Below are 21,695 nucleotides of genomic sequence, written 5' to 3' on the forward strand. Positions count from 1 at the left end.
ACTAAATAAACCTTGAGCATATGAGAAAAAGAAAGCTTAAACCAGCAACAACATTTATTTATGGGTTTGCCACAATGGACAATTAACAGTGTTTTTATGAATTTGGTAAATGCTATTAAGGTTCGCTTTTTATTAGTGGCTCCTGTACTTTGGATTAGGGAGTGCAAAAAAGTCGATCCTGAGAATAAGAAAAAATAGAAAGTGTTAGGGTGGGGGATCCAAAGGTAGTTACTAAAGTGGGTTTTGAGGTTTGTAAAAGTAGGGAAGGAAGTTTTAAAGATAGTTTAACTACAGGCTATTTTCTGGCTAACAGCCACCAATGGTTTTGCTGGGTGAATGGGAATAAGCAAAGCAGAACATGCATGCAGAAAGGCAAAGTAGAAGGAGATCACTAAGTGGGTGACATCTGAAAACAGTGAGATTGTTGAAGACAACTTACTGGCCCCAAAGAACCAGTAGAGCGGGGTGGGAGATGGTGCTCATTATAGCTGGTTGGTTGAGATATGGAAATTAGTTTGAAGAGCATTGGAGAAGTTGAGTTCGGGATTGTCTGATTGATCTTTGAATCTAGTCAATAAAATTAATCCCCCAATTCAATAGTTACAGAACATGTCCCGAATTCAATGGTAGAAGTGAGAATCTGGTGGCACCAATTGCCAGAATCATTGGTATTAATAGATGCGTTGTTAGAACTGATCATTTAATCACTATCAATGGCACATACTCCAAAAATGTTCTATTAATATTTCCTCTCCCAGTTGTCAATAGGGGGAACTTACAAATGTTAAAAGTAAAACCAACCGAGACGTGGAGCTGCAATTATTTCCTGAGATGAGCCGAAAACCGGTCATAATAAATGTAACTTAAAATTGTATAGATAACATTATATCCTATGTGTTCGAGTGTTGCACTGAGGTATCGTTGCAGATCATCGGTTATATCTTCAGGCTACACTCACTCCTGCGAGTTTAAAAGTAACATTTAAAAGTAACATTCAAAAATCCTGCGCGGATGGGGAGAGGACTCCGGAATTTATCGCGGGTGTGTTGCTCTCCAGCCGGACAGCAAAGGAAGGTGCACGAGAGCAATTATCGTGGGACGCGCTCTTTCCTGTCCCCCAGGGTCCTGGGAAAATTTCGAAGGCGTCTGGGTTAAGGTGGTAGCCGCGATGTTTGGGGCCTCGGCGGAGAATCTCCTCAGACAGGCCAGGTAACAGAGGAGGACCCCGGGGGTGGGGGGCAGCGAGTGAGGCTGCTGATAAGCGCACGGAGCCCTGGTCTCTCAACACTTGCAGAACTTGCATTTATATAGCGCCCTTCATCACTTCAGGACGCCCCAAAACACCGACAGCCAATTAAATAGTTTTTGAAATGTAGGCACTGCTGTAATGTAGGAGGCAGCCATAGAGTACGGTACCACAAATCGCAATGTGATAACCCCCTGATGTTGATGAGGGATAAACATTGGCCAGGACACCATCTCCTACTCTTCCTCAAAATGGCACCAAGGAATCTTTTATATTCATCTGAGAGAATAGGCAGGGCCTCGGTTTAACATCTCATCTGAAAGGCAGCGCTGCGTTCCTTCAGTGCTTCACTGCAGTGTTAGCCTGAATTAAAGGCTCAAATATCTTGAAGCGAGATTTGAACCCATAATCTTAAAGTGAGAATGGGACCGCTGAGCTGTTGCCAATACAAGTAGCAAACTAGAGCCTTATTGTTCAACCAGATTGATGACAGGCACTGGGAACTTTTTTTTTACAAAAACTAGGAACATTTGCAATCACCCTGGATTGGAAATAGGAAGTTTAGAGAGTGCACAACATCTGAAACGAGAAAAGGCCTGTTAAGAAAAGGCCATTCTCTTTCAGACTGGGATAGGACTGTAGTTTCACAAAAAGGTCTAAATCATATTGTTTAACAGTTGAACTTCAGGTGCCTGCTCACAGGTTTAGAGTGTCAGAAATGCTGGTGTTCCACTTTCACCTGTTTTGCGCAGATACTTTTGGCTCCTGATGACGGCATTTCAGATGACTCGTTAGTGAGCCTTAGCTCCCTAGATCCTCTGAGGGCTAGGTAACTTGCATAAGATAGAGAAGCCTACTTATTTGAAAAAAATGTTTGAATCACTGGTTCTATCCCATGCTTCCACAGATTCCTGCACATCTTTGAACAGGATAACACAACACAATACTTAATTTAGGGTGTAACTGCCAAACAAGTTTATTAAAAAGCAATGAAAGAAATAAGAAACAACAGAATAACTTTCTAATAGTAGCTTAGCTAGCTTCTTGCAAAAGATAAAATGGTTTGTAATGTTCATGTTAAACTGTATGTATTAATCTTTAGGCATCTTTTCTTCCTCTTTCTAACCAGTAACTGAATTTCTGATTAGTTAACAGTTTTCAGAGGTTTCAGATAGGTTCACTTCAAAAACTGCAGATTGTCTCTCACCTCTTCAGAAACCTTAAATTGTTGTGATTTAAATAAAAACTGATTAACAAATTCTTTCAAAACAGTAGGCAAAGCTACGCAGAATTTAAACAATTGCTGCATTCAAAACAACCAGAAGTTTGACAGCTCTTTCACAGCACAGTCAAATAGAAAATGCTCCTTAGAGCTCTCAGTAAGAGAACCTCAGCTAGTTCCACCTCTCCCCCGCCCCCCAGCCCTGGTCGTTTCCCTGAAGCCCTGCAATTTTTTTTCTTCAGATAATTATCCAATTCCTTTTTGAAAGCCATGATTTAATCTGCTGCTGTGACACAGGCAATGTATTCCGGATCCTAACCATTCGCTGTGTTTAAAAAAAAAAAAAAATGGTTTTCCTCATGTCACTGTTGGTTCTTTTGACCATCACTTTAAATCAATGTCCTCTGGTTCTCAAACATTCAGCCAATGAGAACAGTTTCCCCCTATCTGCTCTGTCCAGTACTATCATGATTTTGAACACCTCCAGCAAATCTCAATCTTTTCTTTAAGGAGAACAGCCTTCACCAATCTATCCATGTAACTAAGTCTGTCATCACCGGAGCTATTCTCGTAAATCTTTTCTGTGCCTTCTCGAATGCCTTTGCATCCTTCCTAAAGTTTGGTGCCCAGAATTGGACACAATACTCCAGTTGAAGCCAAACCAATGTTTTATAAAGGTTCACCATAACGTTCTTGCCTTTGTACTCTATGCCTTTATATATAAAGCTGAGGATCCCATATGCCCTTTTAACTGCTTCCTCAACTTGCACTGACACCTTCAACAATTTGTGTATACATACCCCAAGGCCCCTCTGCTCCTGCATCTCCTCTAGACCTGTATATATAACATAACAGTTCATTTTACCAACTCAGATTACCTGGCAGTTTTTCATTGATCATTTGATTCTTCCTAAAAAGCTTCTCAGTAACTAAAAGACGTGCTTTAACCCATCTTTAAGATTTTACAGAGCAAAGGGCAAGCAGGAAGGAGATTGCACAAGTGTTTTTTTTATCAGGATACTGATGTGCTGCTGCATACCAGAGAATTACCTTTAATCTATCATGGAAGTCAAACAGAACTGAACTGAAGTTGCAGAAAATGGAATGTATTTTGTCTCACTGTCACTGAGAGGTTATTGATGGCATGGCTGATGATTTAGTATAGGAGGGAGTAGAGGTGACTGTGTGGCTCAAGAGCTAAACATGTAGACCTGGACATTATGCTGTGCAGTAATGTGAGAGTTCATAATGTATCCATGTGAAAGTTCTTTGCCCACTATTTAGGTAGAAGCTTTAGCCCATTTGTAGTAAACAGGTTATTGCTTCTGTTAAAATACCAAACAAAGCAGCTTCATCAAAACACCAAGTGTTTTCACACTGTTATTGCATATCAGGCCCCTTCTCTTTCATCTGTGGGACACAGATTGAGGTCCCACAAGTTGATAGGATAGAAATTTCCTCTGCCTGTTGGCTAGAAAGAAAACTGGGAATGAACATACGAGTGTTAATTATGTCTTCCTAAGCGAATGTTTGGAGGGACTAATAGCAGCAAATACTGATAATCCAGGTAGAATGAGCATTTGTGATATAAATAAGATGGAATTCCACATGGCTAAACAGATTCAAAACAAATACATTTCCTGGGATGGATGGTATTTATTTCGGAGGATTGATCAATACCAGGGATGGGATTTATGATGTAGTGGCCTTTATGAAGAAATTAAATTCTGGGCACGTTCCTTTAGATTGAAATCCGTTATGTGGTTATTTTCAAAAATAAAAATGAAATAGGCACAGGCAACTACAGACCCACAGCGTGTATTTTAACCCTTTAATGCAGGTGAGTTAGGGTTGGGTGAAAAGTAAACATGTAAAAGATCTCAAATTTGAATTCAACCCATCTCAAACCTGCTTTTAATGGAGGTGGGGCAGGGAGTGATTCACCAATCCACATCTAGAAGGTGGATCCCTGATTTAAATATTTTAATAAAGATGCATGTCCCAGATTTCTTTTTCTGCTCTCCCTTTAACATATGAGTATAGAGTCATTACAGCACAGAAGGATGCCATTCGGCCAATCAGGTCCTTGCCAGTTCTCTGTAGAGTAGTTCACTCAGTCCCATTCCTCCGCTCCAGTCCTTGGTTCTGCAAGTTTATTTACCTCAAGTGCCCATCCAATTCCCTTTTGAAATGATCCATTGTCTCTGCTTCCACCGCCCTCGTAGGCAGCATGGTTCCAGGTCATTACCAAATGCTATGTAAAAAAGTTCTTCCCCAATCCCCCTGCATCCTTGCCCAAAACCTTAAATCTCTGTATCCTTGTCCTTGTACCATCAGCTAATGGGAAGTAGCCAGCCAGGTTTCCTGGGCCTCGGGGAAAACTGGAAGTTAAAAGATGTGAAGACTGCTGCATTGTACAGGCAAGTGCCTTTCCAGCACTCCTTGTGGGTCAGGAAGAGGAGGGCTGCCTCCACTGGGTCACCAGTCAAACCTCAAGCCTCAATCAGACCCCCCCCCCCCCCCGACCCCCAACCCCCAACCCCCAAAAACAATCCAATGTTCTCCGTGGCTGCAATCTCCTCCCGACTCAACCCCATGCCCCACCCTCCCAAAGGCTGCCCATAACCTTCTCCCCTCAGAACTCCCACAACCTCTCAGGTCTCCCCATCAGTGTCCCTCCCACCCTCAATATATAAGAACCTGTGTGATCAATAAAAAAAAAAGCAGCAAGAGAGCTTCCTCCAGCTCTGCTTTTGGACACATACCAGAAATTCAATGGGAAGGTGGCACTGAACAGGACTCTGAATGATTTATAATCCCACTGATGGATTTAGCTTGATGAGCATGATCTGATAAATGAGACAAATTCATTCCCATTTGAGTGCCCTAATTAATGGGATTGAGCAATAATTCTTCCTGAACTGCAGCAGTTTCCTCAGGAGAAGCCGAAGTGTAAATGTCAGTCGATAATTAGATTCGCATGTGGCTCTCTGAGAAGAGAATCCAGCACACAGAATTGCAGTTGCCAGGACGCTAGTTTGGCCTTTTTAAAGAAAAACACGCACCTTTCATTTCTAACCCTTGCAACAAAAAATATATCTCACATTTTTAATAAGATTGTATGAAACAGAATTGGAGGACAATCCAGCCATAAAACATTAAAGCTGCTGTGAATCTTCTCATTGTATTTGCTCCCCATACCCAAACAATCAAAAACAGATACTTTTTATAAATAGCTTATGTCATGGTTGATACTAGTGAGAGCATTTGTTTCCAAGGAAGGGCAAATGCTTTGGCCTGTATTGGAGATTTGGGCTATAAGGCTGCTTCCAGTTTAAACCTGATAATCAGATAGACTGGCTAATCCAAAGGGGTGTGGAATTCTTCAGAATTCTCATGACAATTGGCGCCACTTTTAATACAACGAAATGGAACCATTCACTTGTATATGGAATCCATATATAGAATTATAGAGTACAGCAGTGGCGACATCCATCTACCCAAGATGATAAACATGCAGCAAAACAGTGGGATTGCTTCATTTGGTGTACTTCTAGTGGCTGAAGAGACCAATCCATGAGAGGCAGGATCTGCCACATATGAAGTGGTTTATCAGGTGTCATCGTGGTTTATTGTTTTCGGGATTGCCATCTGCTTTCAAGCTGCCGTAGCCACTAATTGTCATGGTGGCACATGTTGGCCCACAGTTGATGACACCATTTCCGTCTGTCTTCAGCTAGTATCTCCCAGGTGTACAAATTGATGTTTAGGACCTTCATGTCACGCTTGTTGGCATCCTGGAAACAGAGCTTTGGGCAGCCTGCTGGTCTCCTGTTTCCGGCTTCCCGACTATACAGAAAATCCTTGGTATGCGTCAGTCTCCCACCCTGAGAACACACCCAAGCTAGTGAAGCTGCCTCTCCCGGATGAGTGCTAGGATACTTGGGAGATTTGCCTTTGAGGGGATTTGTCGGATATGTGATTTTGCCCTTTGATGAGATGCTAAGAATGAAGATGAAAATTGTTGAGCTTCCTTTCTTGATAGCTGTAAGTCTTCCATGTTTCACAGCCGTACAACAAGGTGCTGAGAACACAGGCCTAATAAATCACCGTCTTGGTCCTAAGAGTCAGCTTGATGTTTTCCCATGCACGGTTTGTGGGTCAGCCAAAGGTGGTAGCTAATTTCTCTGCATATGCATCAAGTTCTGCATCAAGGTTCAGATTGCCTGTCAAGGGACCCAAGATAGCAAAATTTGCTAACCACTTCCAGCAGGGTGTTGTTTAGTGTGATCAAGGGTGGAGATGTGACACCCTGTCCCATAACCGTGGTTTTTTGACACTGATAGTAAGAGAGAATAAGTTACAGGCATGGGAGAGACAACCGATGAATCTTTGTAGCTGAGTTTCTGTGTGAGCGGTTTAACACTGCATCATCAACATAGAGGAGTTCTCTGATTTTTGTCTTTGCTTTCAGTCTGGACCGATTGTGGGGTTTGTCATTTGACCTAGTATGCAGGGAAACGCCTTCCATATCTGCATGGAAGGCAAAGGTCAGGAGCATAGAGCAAATAGCACAGGAGACCATTCATCCCATCATGCCTGTGCTGGCTCTTGGAGCTATTCACTTAGTCCCACTCCTCTGCTCTTTTCACACAGCCTGCACATTTTTTGTTTTCAAGTATTTACCTAATTCCCTTTGAAAGTTACTATTGAATTTGCTTCCATTATCCTTTCAGCCAATGCATTCCTGATCATAACAATTCACTGTGATTTTTAAAAAAAGTTCTCCTCATCTCCCCTCTGGTTGTTTGCCAATTGTCTTAGCTCTGCTGACACACCTGATGGTGAAAACAATTTTTCCCTAGTTATTCCATAATTTGAAATGCCTCTATTAACTCTCCGCTTTAATCTTCTGGGGAAAAATCTCAGCTTCTTTAGTCTCTCCAATCAACTGAAGTCCCTTATGCCTGGAACCATTCTAGTAAATCCTCTCTGCTCCCTCTCCATGGTCTGATATGATCATCAGAGGTAAAGTGAAAAGTATGAGCCACTTACCAGCATTTCAGTGTGTGTATTTACAAAGTTCCTGAAAAAGGGTGTCATTGAACCCAGGGCTGCAGGATCGTGTACCCTGTTGGCAGCATAAATGTAATTCAAAGCTCCTTTTAAATATGTTCCAACAAAAAGTTCAGAGGTACTTTAAGAAGTAAACCTCTAACCTGCTCCATCATTCGGTTAACCACAGCTTTTATTTAATACCGTTTCTGCCCCGTCTCAGGGAAGTACAAGATGAAGACCTACAGAAGTTCTGCTCCCGGATCTCCACTCTCCTGCAGAATAAGGAATATAATAAGGAAGCTGTCGATTCCCTGCAGAAACTCTTCTTGATTGTCTCAGCAACAAAATACAGCAGAACGTAAGAATTTGTGTTTGAAACAGAAGAATAGGATTTGGAGGGAATCTCACTATTTGATTGTGAACTGTTAACTTAGGTTTACTGATTGGAAGAGGGGTTTCTTTAATCATTTCAATTTGAGTTTTGTCATATTTTATTTGATTAAAGAAAACTAGTTACAGGTGGCGGGGGTGGAATATTCTCAAATAAATCAACTGTCAAATTTCTTCGTAATCATTTTGTGCATTCTATTTCTTTAATAACTTCAGATTGACATTCAATAGTCTGAATCTGTTACTATCATTATCAGTGCATACTGCAAACAGATGTGAGGGACTTGTTTTTGTCTCTCTCCTCAGCAATGAGCAGCAGTCACAGGATGGATGTAGCTACAGATTGAGTGTAATTAGAATGTGTTGTCTATCTGTATGAGTCAAAGTCTAATGCACTCCCATCTTTCTGTCTGATATCCAGTCTTTCCAGGGATGTCCTACATAAACTCCACAGTACCTTGTGCTTCCTGAAGGCACCACAACCAGTACTTGTTCTGTGCTCAGCCATTCTGCGAGAGGTGCTGCCATGCAGTGCTTTGACCTTATCTTGTGATGAGGTGAATGATATGAAAACAATGAGCCTTTTGTCGAGTATAATACTGGCCCAGGTAAGGAGGGGTAGTTTAAAATATATTAGGTTGTTTATGTATTTTGGTGTCTTGAGTTACTGATCATACCACATCACTGCTCTGTGACCTCGCTGCTAGGAGTTATTGCAAGTACTGCCTTCGGTTACTCACCCCTCAGTTTACTTCTGTCCTTCTACAGCAGTTTCTTCTATAATGACTAGGTTAAAATTGTGCACTATATCTACAAATTGCTATTTCTACTTCCAGGAACATAGGACTTAGGAGCAGGAGTAGGCCATTCAGCCCTTCGAGCCTGCTCCACCATTCAGTAAGATCATGGCTGATCTGGTTGTCTCAACTCCACTTGCTGTTTGCCCTCCATAACCCTTTCCTATCAAAAATCTGCTTAACTCAGCCTTGAATAAATTCAATGACCCAGGCTCCACTACTTTCTGGTGAAGAGAATTCCACATACTAATGACCCTTAGAGAGAAAATATTTCTTATCTCTGTCTTATACAGTGGACACCTTATTCTTAAACTGTGTCCCTTGGTTCTAATCTCTCCCACAAGTAGAAACATCTTCCTGGTATTTACCCTACCAAATCCCTCAGGATCTTGTATGTTTCAATAAGATCACCTCTCATTCTTCTAAACTCCAATGGGCAGAGGCCCAACCTCCTCAACTTTTCTTCATAAAATAAATCCCTCATCCCAGGAATGAGTTGCATGAACTTTCTCTGAACTGCTTCTAACGCAATTATATCTATTTTTCAAATAGGGAGACCAAAATGGTACACGTTATTCCAGATATGGTCTCACCAAGGCCTTGTATAGCTGCAGTAAAACTTCCCTACTTTTATATTGCCCCTTGCAAAAAAAACCAACATTCCTTTTGCCTTCCTAATTACTTGCTGTACCTGCATACTAACTTTTTGTGACTCATGTACCAGGATAACCTGATCCCTCTACATCACGGAGTTCTGCAATCTCCATTTAAATAGAGTAATATATAATATTATACTATCACAATTGTTCCAATTGCTGTGGAACATTTTGGATGAGAATGACAGAAACTAACTTTTCTTTTGCATCATTCATCAAATAAAATAATCCAGCTTCTCAATCCCACGTGCTGCCAAGTAACTATTGCTAAAAGGTTCATGCGTGTGTGGACATTGGGTGAGGCAGGATTAGGCTTGGTTGTAGTCAAATACCTTGCCAAGACTTACTACCTAAGCTTACATGTCAAGAATGCCACTTGGGTGGGGTACTGGGAGGAGGGATTAGCACCCATGGAGCTTGGACCCAAACATTAGCACCTTTCAAAGAGAAGCAAAAACTAAATGGGTAAGAAATCCCTGAAAATAATTATAAACTTTATTTTAGAATATCTGTTAAAAGGTTTATGTACATGAACTCTGCAGTCCCTAAAATAACACCTAATGCTCAACTCTTTTTACATGATGCTTTGTACCTTCAGGTCCAGTATGGCATTGTGTTACCTTTTTAGTTTTATCACTCAGCCTTTGCTGAACAGCTACCCTCAGCTTTCATGTCATATAACAGCAAGAAAAGTGGAATTTTGCTGAATTAATTCTTGAAATAAATAAAATGTTAGCAGATTTTCTCATGGTAACTCGTGATAAATGGATTACCAGTTTGGCAACAATATCTCCGTTCAGATTCTAGCTCAAGAGCTTTCTAAACAATAAGCTAATAGTGTTAGGTTTTATGTAAGTGTTCTATAGCATTTTTAATGAATAAATATAAGGTACCACACAAATAGTTCAACCCAGGCCCAGAGTGATCACTTTCAGCTCTGTAAGCTGCCTGTCTAGCTTTAGGCTTCTGGTTGACCCTGAGAGCACTCCGACCCCTGATGAGAACAACACAACCCAGTACCCAGGCGTGGAGCAACCAGCTCCAGCCCGTCAGGATGTCTGTGTGTTTCTTGGACCATCTCATGAATTTTTTATTCGTTCATGGGATGTGGGCATCACTGACTAGGCCAGCATTTATTGCCCATCCCTAATTGACCTTGTTCAGAGCCAATCACACTGCTATGGGTCTGGAGTCACATGTAGGCCAGACCAGGTAAGGACAGCAGACAGCAGATTTCCTTCCCTAAAGGGCATCAGTGAACCAGATGGGTTTTTATGACAATTGGCAATGGTTCCCTGGCCACCATCAGACTTTCAATTCTAGATTTTCATTGAATTCAAATTTCACCATCTGTCGTGGTGAGATTCGAACCCCCAGAGCATTACCCTGGTCTCTGGAATACCAGTCCAGTGACAATACCACTATGCGACCACCTCCCCTTATGAATATCAAGTTTGTCTCAGAATGAACCTTAACACACGCAGTGGATATGTGCACTTTGCACCATTGACAGACAAGGGAGAACCCTCACAGGCATCAGTACATTACAGAACCACCTGGGATCCTTGTGGTTTGCATCAGGCTTTTCCCATAACCACTGATGGTAGGGTTGACCTGTATTTTCCTCTTGCTGCTCTGGGAGTTGCAGATCAGATTGGCACTGATCAGTCTATATTGTATTTTTCTATCTCATGCTTATTCTAAGTTACTAATTCTAGCAGCTCAATGCTTTTTTTAATTCAGAAAAGAGTTTTGAGTCCCTGGGACACTTGTTAGGTGCCTTTACCTTTCCTTGGCTGAGGCCCTTAGTGAGGCTTGCGGAGCTCACCAATTGAATCTTTTTGTTGGGATGGAGAAGCTGACCGGTCTGCCCTACTCAAATCACTTCTCCAGCAGGTTGATTGCTGGAGTACCGCTAATGTTGAAAAACTCCAACTTTCTTGGTTTTCCAGTTGTGGAAGGATATGTGAACCTCTGTTATGGTAGTGAATGGGAGGAGAAAGAAGGATGAAGGTAATAGAAGTAAATCTAACAGTTTCATTGTAATTCCCTGTGTAGGGGAGTAAAAAAGATGAAGTTGAAGCTGTGTGTAGTCGTGTTGTGAAACTGCTAGAAACCCGCCAAGCTGAGGGTCAAAGTTCACGGTTTCTTGTGCCTATTTTATCCAAAGTCCTTGACTGTACACCTGCAACTCTCACTGAAGGTAAGTGATCAGGGGTAATGTTGTATTATACTAATTACGACAACCACTCTGAATTTTTGCTTAATGAAACTGATGCTTTAAATCTTTACCTAAACAAGCTCAGTTGTCAGTAACTTGCTTTATAAATGCTCTGTTGTCGACCCCTTTTTGTAGCAGTTCAGTTTCCAAATAAACTCTTCCTTGCACCTGTAATGAATGCAAACCCCTTATAACACACTAATCCATGCTGTCTAACTTGCCCATTCTAACACCACCAGTGAAAAATGCCTTTCAAATTAATGAAACAATAAACTGCAAGCAGAGTAAATGGTAATGCTGCACTGGAAGCATGATAGAAGAGTGCAATAACATATCAGTTCTTTGTGTGCACTTTAAACCTTATAAGAGAGAAACTTTAAAAGAAATCGCTTTGCGGTATAAAATGAACAGTGAAAAGGACCATGATTGATCAATGTAAAAGGGGTGTGATTTAATTCAATTTAGAGGAAGTTTCAACTGAAACAACGCTTTTCCAGGGAATGCAGCACATTGGAGCATTTGGGCTGTGCTGGGAAATGTGACCTCCTCTGTGCAGTCTCCCCAACCTTCCATACACTGTCTGTCTGCACCAGCAATTTGTTTCGTTCATACTGTTTTTCCAGAGCACAAAAGCAGAGAGAGTTTCCTCTTTGGGAAGGAGGAAGCTTAGAGGCATTCAACCCTGCCCTGATTTAGAACAGCATTTGTAGTGGTTTGGGGACAGTCGCAACATCTCTTTCAATGCTGGGACCTGAGTTTGAAACTACCAGACTAAAAGACTCCCATTTGTTGGTTAAAATGTGTTTATGCATCCCCTACTCCCCTTGAAGAATGGGTCCACAGCATGCAAGCTGCAGATGCTTTCGTGAAAAATGGCATTAAGTGGCAAACTCAGAGGCCACAAGGATAGATGGTGTGGGACATGGAAACCTCTACACTGGTGCATTGAGGGGCAGTTTTCTGAATTTAGCTTCCTTCCACCTTACAAGCCTTCGAGCTCTCTGTGCTCCTCCAGTCTGGCCTCTTGTGCATCTCTGATTTCAATTGCTCTATTGTTGGCAGTACTGTCAACTGTCTACACCCTAAGCTCTGGAATTCCCTCCCTAAACCTTTCCACTCTGTCCCCTCTTTTAAGATATTCCTTAAAGCTCTACCTCTCTGATCAAACTTCTGGTCATCTTTCCTGATTTCTCCTTCTGTGGCTCAGCGTCAAAAAGATTTTATTCTTGTTAAGCACCTCGAAGCAGTAAGATGTTGTTGAAGCACACAGGTGGAGTTGAATGGTAGACGTCATTCGCCATCAGGCTCATGGTCTGCCTGACTTGCAGAGTACTTGACCGACACTGAGCGCTCGCCAAGTATTCTCCAGCTCTGACACCTCATGTCCTGATGAGTAGAGAAAAAATAATTTACTTTTTATTTTTTAAAAAAGGCCTGAAGAGCTGCAAGGTGACTTTTTGTCATGGTTAGTTTCCATAACTGCCCCAGCTGAGGTGTTTAGAATGAGCAGACAGTTCCCACAAGTCTTGAGTCCAGTAAAAATACTTTTTCAAAATTTTTAAGCGAGGGAGGTGTGAAATCACAGATTAACAAGAAGGAAAAAGAGAAAGAGAAGTATATTTCCAGTATAGTCTGGTTCCAAGCTGATTGAAAAGAGAAACTCCAAAGCACATCTTCCCATAAGGTCATGTACACTGATGGACTCCATTATCAGATTCCAATCAGGCTCAGCAAATTTTCTGTTTCTTTCCAACAGAGCAGGTGAATGCTGTTAGTAAGAAGCTTGTTGATTGGCTGCGATATGCAAGTACACTGCAGGGCGTCCCCCTTTCCTCTGGAGGCTTCTTTAGTCCAAGATCACGACAGGTAATTGAAAGTGGTAGTCACGCTAATGTCTGTATTACTATGTCAGCCATCACATTAACCCTTCAAAGGCTGTCGGAAGATATTGTGTTTGTATTTTGCTCCCACCCCCTCCTTTTGAAAAATATCTGCATCAACTGACAACTTTTACACAGCTGAATCTCAGGCCTTCCACTGGACACCTGCTCTTGTGACACTGTTGAGTTATAGTACCACCATAACGGAATCTAACTATCACATTTGTTCCTATGTTCTTTTGCGTTTCACTGTTAATAGCCCTTGTGTTAAGAAACAAAGTATTGTGGGTTAGCTGTTACCTAATTAATTTGTCTAAATTGTTCAGTTTCCCCTGATAACTCAGCGAACTTCTCAAGTGAGTAGCTAAGCCATAAAGGGTAAGAAGGGCCCATGTCACACAGCCGTGGATTGAACATGTTAGCTGCAGCCTGGGACCTATAGTTGACTTGCTTGTCTATTCCTTGTTAGTATCCAGTGAACCCTGCTAGAACATGCAGATGTGGACATTAGATAAAGACAAGATTGAACTAGTTTGTGATGCAACTTGTTGAATAACCTGCAAACAATCACTGTCAAGCTCACGCTTGGAAAAATGGATGGCTTGATCAGATGCAGATGAGATGACCATGGCTTCCAAAAGGTGCCTATGCTTTCAAGACAGGGAGGAGAACTTGATAGATCACTTTAGGTTATCTAGCATTAACAGTGTTGTTCATTTTTCTCTTGGTTAGCCTGCTTCCATTTTAGAGGTGGATGGAGCAGTAGCAGGTGATTTCTTCACCGTACTTTCCATTGGCCAATATTACACTGAGGACCAATGGCTCAACATGCACTCTTTCTCCATGATCAGAAAGTGGCTGCAGTGTTTCGGGGCAAGTGGAGTCAACAGCAATGATGCAGGTAACTTGTCACAAACCTCTGATTCAGATTGTGGGAATTGCATTAAAAATTGGAAATCTGAAAATACGCAGCAGACCTATCGGCCTCTGCGGAGAGGAAAGATTGGTTCCAAGGAAGGGGCACACCCAAACCTTTTCTCTCTTTAAATGCTGATGGGTCTGCTGTGTATTTTCTGTCTGTGCTTCTCCCTAAGGAGGCTGTGTTCTCAGTATTCAGTTCTTTCGCTTAATCTCGGTTCCAGGGATAGCCTGTTCCCTAAACACTAAGAAGTAAGTGCTGTTTTTCACATAGTTCAAACTTTGTTGGCATTTTCGCATTTCTGAACATCTGCCAGATGAAAGGAAAGATTTCTACCATCAGATTCAGATACATCATTGCAGTTTTCTTTAACTACAGACATTGTACAGATAGGGTTGCCAACCCTCCAGGAACTAAAGATTAATTTCCAGAACATTGCTATGAGAAACCTGGGAGAAACATAATTTTTTTAAAAAGTGTGAACTTTTGATTTTTGTTTTAGTTATAAAAACACTGGAGAAAAATTTAAAAGAAAAGGGCTGTTTAACTGCCGGGAAAGATTGGCCGGGTGGTTAACAATGAGGTTGAGTGCCTTGGGCTACAGGAAGATATAGACGGGATGGTCGAATGGGCAGATAAGTGGCAGATGGAATTTAACCCTGAAAAGTGTGAGGTGATACACTTTGGAAGGAATGATTTGACAAGGAAGTATTCAATGAACGGCATGACACTAGGAAGTTCTGAGGAGCAAAGTGTCCTTGGCGCGTGTGTCCATAGTTCTCTGAAGGCGGAGGGGCATGTTAGTGGGGTGGTGAAAAAGGCATATGGGACACTTGCCTTTATCAATCGAGGAATAGATTATAAAAGTAGGGAGGTCATGTTGGAGTTGTATAGAACCTTGGTGAAGCCACAGCTGGGGTACTGTGTGCAGTTCTGGTTGCCACATTATAGGAAGGATGTGATTGCACTGGAGGGGGTGCAGAGGAGATTCACCAGGATATTGCCTGGGATGAAACATTTAAGTTATGAAGAGAGGTTGGCTAGACTTGGGATGTTTTCGTTGGAGCAGAGAAGACCAAGGGGGCGACCTGATCGAGGTGTACAAGATTATGAAGGGCATGGACAGGGTGGATAGGGAGCAGCTGTTCCCCTTAGTTGAAGGGTCAGTCACAAGGGAACATAAGTTCAAGGTGAGGGGCAGGAGGTTGAGGGGGGATGTGAGGAAATATTTTTTTACCCAGATGGTGGTGACAGTCTGCAATGCGCTGCCTGGAAGGGTGGTGGAGACGGGTTGCCTCACATCCTTTAAAAAGTACCTGGATGAGCACTTGGCACATCATAACATTCAAGGCTATGGGCCAAGTGCTGGGGTTAGGTAGGTAGGTCAGGTGTTTCTCACGTGTCGGTGCAGACTCGGTGGGCCAAAGGGCCTCTTCTGCATTGTGTGATTCTGTGAAACAACCTCCTGGGGATTTAGCTGTGATGAAACCCCTAGATATACATCTAACCAGAGTGGAAACCCTAGGTAAAGCGCCTTTCCGATGCTGGCATTACCCCTTTGCCCCATTTACATTAAAGGGGCACTGGCTAGAGAAATGCCTGCAATAAAATCTGGCTCCCTTGGAAAATTTGCCTGATTACTGGGCTTATTCAGAGACTGGCTAAAACTAATGGAGGTATGCGTAATTTGTGTAGGGGTCATTGCCTTGGCCTTACTGTAGAGTCGCTTTAGGCAGTGGCGGATACAATATCATGGTGGTTATATCACGGTACTAGTAATCCAGGCACGTGGATTAATAATCCAGAGAATTTAAATTCAAATTTCACCATGGGAGTTTGAAAATTCAGTTTAAAATACAAAAGAGTCTGGAAATAAACATGATTGCTGTAAAAAAAAAATAAAAAAAGTTTAAAAATTTTTCAAAATTATAATGGTTCACTTATGTCATCGTTAGATTTTTGTGATATAAGGGTATCAAGAGCTATGGAGTAAAGATGGGAAAATGGAGGTGAGGTGTAGATCAACCATAATCTAATTGAATGGTAGAGCAGACCCAGTGGACATACTCGCCTTCTCCTGTTCCTAATGACATGGGAAGAAGATCCCTGAAGGTTAACAGGCCAGAATAAAATGGCAGATGGTAGAGATTGCATTGTGTGGAATTCTTTACTGCAGAGGGCTGTAGAGGCTGGGTCGTTAGGTAAATTCTAGACTGCGATAGACAGATTTTTAATCAGTATTGGAATCGAAGGTTATGTGGAAAAAGGCAGGAAAGTGGAGTTGAGGATTATCAGATCAGCCATGATCTCATTGAATGGCGGAGCAGACTCGATGGTTTGAATGGCCTACTTCTGCTCCTACGTCTTATGGTCTTATGTAGCTATTACTATCAGTTGTGCTTTGCTACTAGAAACAGAAAAAGCTTTGCCCAGTGGTGTTTTGTGCCTCTGGAGTAATTACAACCTCATTTGCACTGCAGTACTGTAATATAAATAAATTGACCATGTGGCTGCAGTCAAATTCCACACTACCAATGGCTAATCATGAGTATAGATGCCAGCATCTTCTCTTTAATTACCATTCATAATGTCATTTTATATTGAAACAGTTCTCACCTGTGAAGGATATTGTGATGACTGTATTTGGCAGCGGCTAACTATGTCATTGCTCACAGATCTCACTGCTGGGATTCTGAAGAAAACTATTGGAAATAAGAAAGACAAAGGGCATTATTTTCCATTTGGTAATTGGAAGCGCACCTGAATGCAGAGATTGCTGTTTTGGCTCGGGCACTGTAACATAGTTTATAGAAGTGCGATACTGCATCATCACCTTGTGCTCATTAACTCAAGTTATGCATGTGATGGACAAAGATTCCTTTACGCAAAACAGCATAATCTGCTGATTTGACTTTAGAAAAGTTTTATCCTTCAAACTTTCAGAGGTGGCCTGTGATCAAAGTAGATCATAGTTCAGTTTTCTGGATTCCAACCGCAAGATTGATCTGTCCACCTTTTAGTATGTTACAATGTTTCTTTTGCATTGAACTATTATTAGAATGATGGTCTAATTATATAATGAGGAGCCAAATCTCCTCTGCAGATTTATCCAATGTAAATCATTGGCAATTTTCCAAAGAACCAGAAAATGTGAGCATGCAGGTGGATCAATGGAACAGTAAACAATTCAGTCCAAAGTGATAATTAACACTTGGTTAATCTGAGTTAAGATAGGTTTAAAAAATACTGACTTTAAGAAATCTTGTTTGGCTTTGTTTCCTTTTGTGATTGTTTGCGAGAAGATTACAACTTTGATATGCACTAGTAACCATGTGTTTGCCCAGATATTTTTACTAAGCCTATTGCTTTTCGTTTATCCTCACTTCACAATAATTAATTGATGTGATCTAAATAGTATAGAAATGCTGCTGTTTGATGGAACTTGATTAATCTCTTTTTAGATGAAAAGTCAGAGTTAGACAGCTCTGTAATGTCAATGGTTTCTGCTTCCTCGACATCAAGTCGTCTAATGCCTCCTAAAGAGCGTCTACGGGAGAAGACGTTTGAATATTGCAATCGGTTAATTGAACAGAGTGACAGAAGTAAGTACACTATCAGGGAAAATCTGTATTCCATTTGCTTTAAACCTTTTTCCCCACTATATTTTAGCTCTTGCAAGCAGTTCACTTAATTCCTCAGTTGAGAGGGCATTAAATGACCTACTATCTAATGTTCACCACATCTGCTACTGTTAAGAGATGTTATCTCTGATGATTAGAACCTATCCATTTTTGCTCTTCCTTTGAAAAGCATTTAACCTCTGCGCTGTGATGGAAACCATGATAACAAAACTGCATCCTAGCCCTTTGCTGCAGAGCATATTGATGCACCATATTTATGAATTTCTATGTCTTACTCCCATACTAGTTAATAGGACACCTGGACCACGATAGACAGTCTAGTTCCCTAACACCAATCGAGAAGGGGAAGGTAATTCTGAAGATCTGTTGGCTAAGTTATTTATATAACTGCAGTCGCTTATCATTTCCTCTGGGTTGTGTGAAGTAGCTTTGCTTGGGTTCAAAAGAGTATTAAAGAACAAAGAGGTTTGAGGTCAACAGTGGCAAGCGCAAGCAGAACATTGAACTTTCTCAGCTCTTGTATCAACGATCTATATTTATGTTTTATTTTAACATTCTGAAGTGTTCAGAATCTTTATATAATTCAGAAAATGAAATGTATTGGAAAACCTGTAATGTTGTTAAATCTCCAGAAATGCAACTAACTGAATAGAAATGGCAGCAGCCCTGAATGATTGGTTGTCTGTTGCTTTTTATATTGGAGAATACTGGTCCTACATTTCCAGTTTGAGATAATTCAAGTACTTGAATTTTTTCTGTAACCCATGAAAGTTGGTAGGCAACATGATGCCACTAAGCAATTTCAATGTCACTCTGAAAATATATGTTTAAAAATGAATGCTGATATTCCTCTGCGCAACTATTATTGAAAAGTATGACTTTATAAATAGAAACATTGAGGGTAAAAACAAGGGAGTTATGGTAAATCTTTTATCTAAATCACTGGTTAGACCTCAGCCTGAGTATTGAGTTCAATTCTGGACGCCGCACATCAGAAAGGATTTCAAGGCTTTGGTGAAAGTAAAGAGGGAATTTACCAGAATGGAACCAGGGATAAGGAACTTCAGTTATGTGAAGCAACTGGAGAAACTGGGATTGTGCTCATTGTAGCAAGAAGATTTAGTAAGCAATGTTCAAAACTCTGGTCGATTTTCGTAGGAAAGGGGAAATAACTGTTTCCACTGGCAGGAGCTAAGTCACCAGAAGTCACTGGTTTAAGATAATTGGTAAAATTTTTTTTAAAGCCTGGGAGACGTGAAGAGAATTTTTTTACTGAGCGAGTTATGATGACTTGGAATGCACTGCCTGAAAGGGTGAGGAGATGCAGATCTAGTACTAATTTTCAAAAGGAAATTGGATGAATGTTTAATAATAAACATTTGTGGGAAAGAACAGTGGTTTGGCTTTAATTGGTAACTTTCAGAGAGCTGGCTCAGACATGATGGACCAAATGGCTTCTTATGCACTGTATGTTTCTATGGATTAAATGATATGAAATGGTAAAATTGTCTGGAGTGTTCAGATCTTGTGGAATGGTTTTAGAATACTGGCACCACATGTCAAAATTTAAATAAAATAATTTAAGCAAATATAATTAAAATAATTTAAATGATGAACACTTTATATTATGAATAATTATTGATCAAAAAAACTTTGTAAAGTTTTTTACATGTCTTAAACGATTCAATTTTGAGTGAAGTATTGATTTTAAATATTGTTGGTTCAGTTTAACCGATTAATTATGCTTTTGTTCACGTTTTCCTGTTGAGGTGATACAAATCTTGCATAGGATAATAAGCAATTAAAGTAATTGTCAGCGCACACTGATGATTAATCCAGCACTTAGTTCCTTGCTCCATTCCTGTGTTGTTGATTTGGAATTATTATCTAGAATGACACAGGAATCCAGATGAAACATGGAGCTAAATTAAATATTTGCAGTCAATTTTTCATTTGTAGTCAACAAACTTGACATGATTACATATTTTTAGTCTCTTTGCACAAATATGTGGAGTGGTAACTCTGCAGTAGGTTATTGACAACGAAGCACACAGTTAATTCTTTTGTTAAAAAGGCTAAGGGTAGAAATAGGTACAGTCAAGCCTGATTACAAGAAATTTGGCTGTTTGAAAGAATGTCCTGATATAGTGATCTAGTGGTGGCAATCTGCTAACTTTGCTAAGTTTCAATCTATAGAAAATGTGCAAATGTCATTTCTTAGTGAAATTGTGATGTTGCAATGTTTGCTTTTGCCACTAGAGCATGCTATGAGACTCTCTTAACTGCTGCAGTGCTTGATTGACTTATATCTGTGTATTTACATACTTGGCTCCTGGCTCGGTACAAACATTTTCACTTGCTGTGTCCAGTGTACACAGGATATTTTAGACCAGTAAGGCAGCATTTTTCTGGAGTTGCAACTATCCTTGTTGTATAAAAATTCCCTTTAATAGCCCGTTGTTCCTTCTCCCTGTAGTCACCTTCTCCCCATCCAATTTTCTTTACTCTCACTCTTAACTATGCCCCATTTCCTGTTTTGAGAAGGTACGCAAGTGATTTGCTGCCTGACCTTTGGCAGTGTTGCTGTTGTTTCAGAGGTGCCCAAGAGCAGTGATGTACAGTCGACCTTTGTGTTTGCAATCCCTCCTCCTTGTTGGCAAGTGCTAAGCCACGGGTTCTGTACATCTTCAGTGCAATGTGGTCAAAATTCCATCTAGTTTTCTTTGTTGTCTGCAGCCTGTTTGTTGCAGTGTGCCCAAGATTGCTGTGCACATCTTAAGGGGATATGGGCTGTTGCACTGCATGGTGCGTTTTCAGATTGCGCATCCATGCAGTTTAGACTGTGACTGGGATTGGGAACTTGGGGAATTATCCCATGTCCCGCTGATTTGTGGTCCATTGAAGTACCACCTAACTTTCATTTCCTTTGGCATTATGTGACAATGTGATTACAATAATTTGCCATATACTAGCTCTTATCAGTCACTGTGATTTTAAAATGTAACTTTTTCTCTTGGCAACAGACGCTCTAAAGAAATCTGACTCAGAACTCCAGAAAGCTGTAAGTAGTTCAAGCACTATTGATTGAAAATAAACACTCCAAGATGAAAGTTATGGAGAGAGTCTGTTTCTGTCACGTTATCTAGTATAATTAAAAAGTAAACCTCTGTTCTGTGTTGACTGAAGTTATATTGTTTTATATTTCGCATTGGAACTGCGGAAATGTGGCATTTGTTTTTATTCACAAACTTAACTGTTTGTACTTAAAACCAGTTATTTATTTATTTTCTTCCCTTGGTCTCCCCAAATTATCTTGCTTCTGTGCAAAATTAGTTAGCATGGAGAGCAGAGTAGACAATAATAAAAACCTTGCTGCAATCTCAGTCTCCAAATCTCCTCCGCGTTTAGTCGTAAGTAGACATCTCTGTTTGCAGGACTAGTTGTGTAAAGGTGAAAACTTAATTTCTATGTGCTGCTTCCCCAAGCAGTTTGGCAAAAGGCTGGCAAACCTCTCAAGGAATGGCAGATGGTTCTGATCATGTGGGATCTGAGGGTACAACCAGAGGGCCATCTGATATTTTATACACTGCAGGAGCAACATATAACATTTCGAACAACACAGGATAGACATCCAATATTTATGGGGGTTATCTAATATTTTACAG

The 21,695-nt window shown here is 40.8% G+C and overlaps 1 protein-coding gene across 3 annotated transcripts in view; it reads left to right on the forward strand.

The window, feature by feature from the left end:
* Positions 1-1,082: 1,082 nt before the first annotated feature.
* Positions 1,083-21,695, forward strand: part of ap5z1 (adaptor related protein complex 5 subunit zeta 1) — a 53,363-nt gene continuing 32,750 nt past the window's right edge. For all 3 annotated transcript variants that reach the window (XM_078558606.1, XM_078558604.1, XM_078558605.1), the window contains exons 1-8: positions 1,083-1,209; positions 7,747-7,884; positions 8,338-8,524; positions 11,428-11,572; positions 13,347-13,456; positions 14,203-14,371; positions 17,851-17,991; positions 21,054-21,091. In XM_078558606.1, coding sequence (XP_078414732.1) covers positions 1,169-1,209; positions 7,747-7,884; positions 8,338-8,524; positions 11,428-11,572; positions 13,347-13,456; positions 14,203-14,371; positions 17,851-17,991; positions 21,054-21,091 — 969 coding nt within the window. In that variant the 5' untranslated portion in view covers positions 1,083-1,168. The remainder of the gene's footprint in view (positions 1,210-7,746; positions 7,885-8,337; positions 8,525-11,427; positions 11,573-13,346; positions 13,457-14,202; positions 14,372-17,850; positions 17,992-21,053; positions 21,092-21,695) is intronic.

Source organism: Cetorhinus maximus, chromosome 15 (assembly GCF_964194155.1).
Source record: "Cetorhinus maximus chromosome 15, sCetMax3.hap1.1, whole genome shotgun sequence".
Lineage (NCBI taxonomy): Eukaryota > Metazoa > Chordata > Chondrichthyes > Lamniformes > Cetorhinidae > Cetorhinus > Cetorhinus maximus.